Below are 1,003 nucleotides of genomic sequence, written 5' to 3' on the forward strand. Positions count from 1 at the left end.
GTATAAAGTTATCCTGCGAGAAACCCTCACTTCTCAAAAAGTGTAAAGAAGTAAAGCAGCGCAAGGAAAAGTCCAACTAATTCGTACAGCCTCGCCATGGTGTCACTTGGGTTACAGATTTTAGGCATCACCCTCGCCGTTGTTGGTTGGCTTGGAGATATTATTACCTGCGTGCTCCCAATGTGGAGAGTAACGGCATTCATCGGCAATAACATTGTAACGGCTCAGATGGTTTTGGAAGGACTGTGGATGGCCTGTGTGGTGCAGAGTACGGGGCAAATGCAATGCAAAGTTTATGACTCCATGCTTGCATTGGCACAGGATCTACAAGCTGCCCGGGCTCTCGTGGTCATCTCCATTTTGGTATCTCTTTCTGGGATTCTCTTGGCGGTTGTAGGTGGCAAGTGCACCACTTGTATTAGTAATGAAACGGCTAAGGCAAAAGTTGCCATATCCGCGGGTGTGTTTTTTATTATAGGAGGACTGCTGTGTCTAACAACTGTGTGTTGGTCAGCGCATACCATAATCAGAGACTTCTACAACCCCCTGTTTTCCGACGCACACAGAAGGGAGCTCGGTGCTTCGCTGTATATCGGCTGGGGCTCCGCAGGTCTGCTTCTTATCGGGGGGGCAATACTGTGTTGCCAGTGCCCTCAGAAAGAAGAACGACCATACGTTGGCAAATACCCCGCACACAAGTCAACTGCATCGACGAAAGAGTTTGTATGAGGACATTTTCCCTGCATTTATTTTTTAAAGCTTATAAAAAACCTTTAAAACTGCGATTTTTTATGTGCGAGTTTTATGTTTTAATATCTTGCCTAAAAGAAAGGTATCTGCTAAGCTAGTAATAACGTATTGCAATATAGCACTTTAGGTTTTCATATCTTGCTTAATGAAAATTAATCTTCTTATTAGTTAGGTGATAGTGATTATCTTATGGGATGTTTTTTTATAAAAGCATTTATTGGATGACTTAAACAATAAACATACGACTAATTAA

General features: G+C 42.6%; 1 protein-coding gene across 1 annotated transcript; it reads left to right on the forward strand.

Moving 5' to 3' along the window:
* On the forward strand, positions 1-1,003 carry cldn29 (claudin 29). Its single transcript, XM_076979735.1, has one exon. The coding sequence runs from the start codon at positions 97-99 to the stop codon at positions 727-729; it is 633 nt and encodes a 210-aa protein (XP_076835850.1). The 5' UTR covers positions 1-96; the 3' UTR covers positions 730-1,003.

This window comes from Brachyhypopomus gauderio, chromosome 18, assembly GCF_052324685.1.
Source record: "Brachyhypopomus gauderio isolate BG-103 chromosome 18, BGAUD_0.2, whole genome shotgun sequence".
NCBI lineage: Eukaryota > Metazoa > Chordata > Actinopteri > Gymnotiformes > Hypopomidae > Brachyhypopomus > Brachyhypopomus gauderio.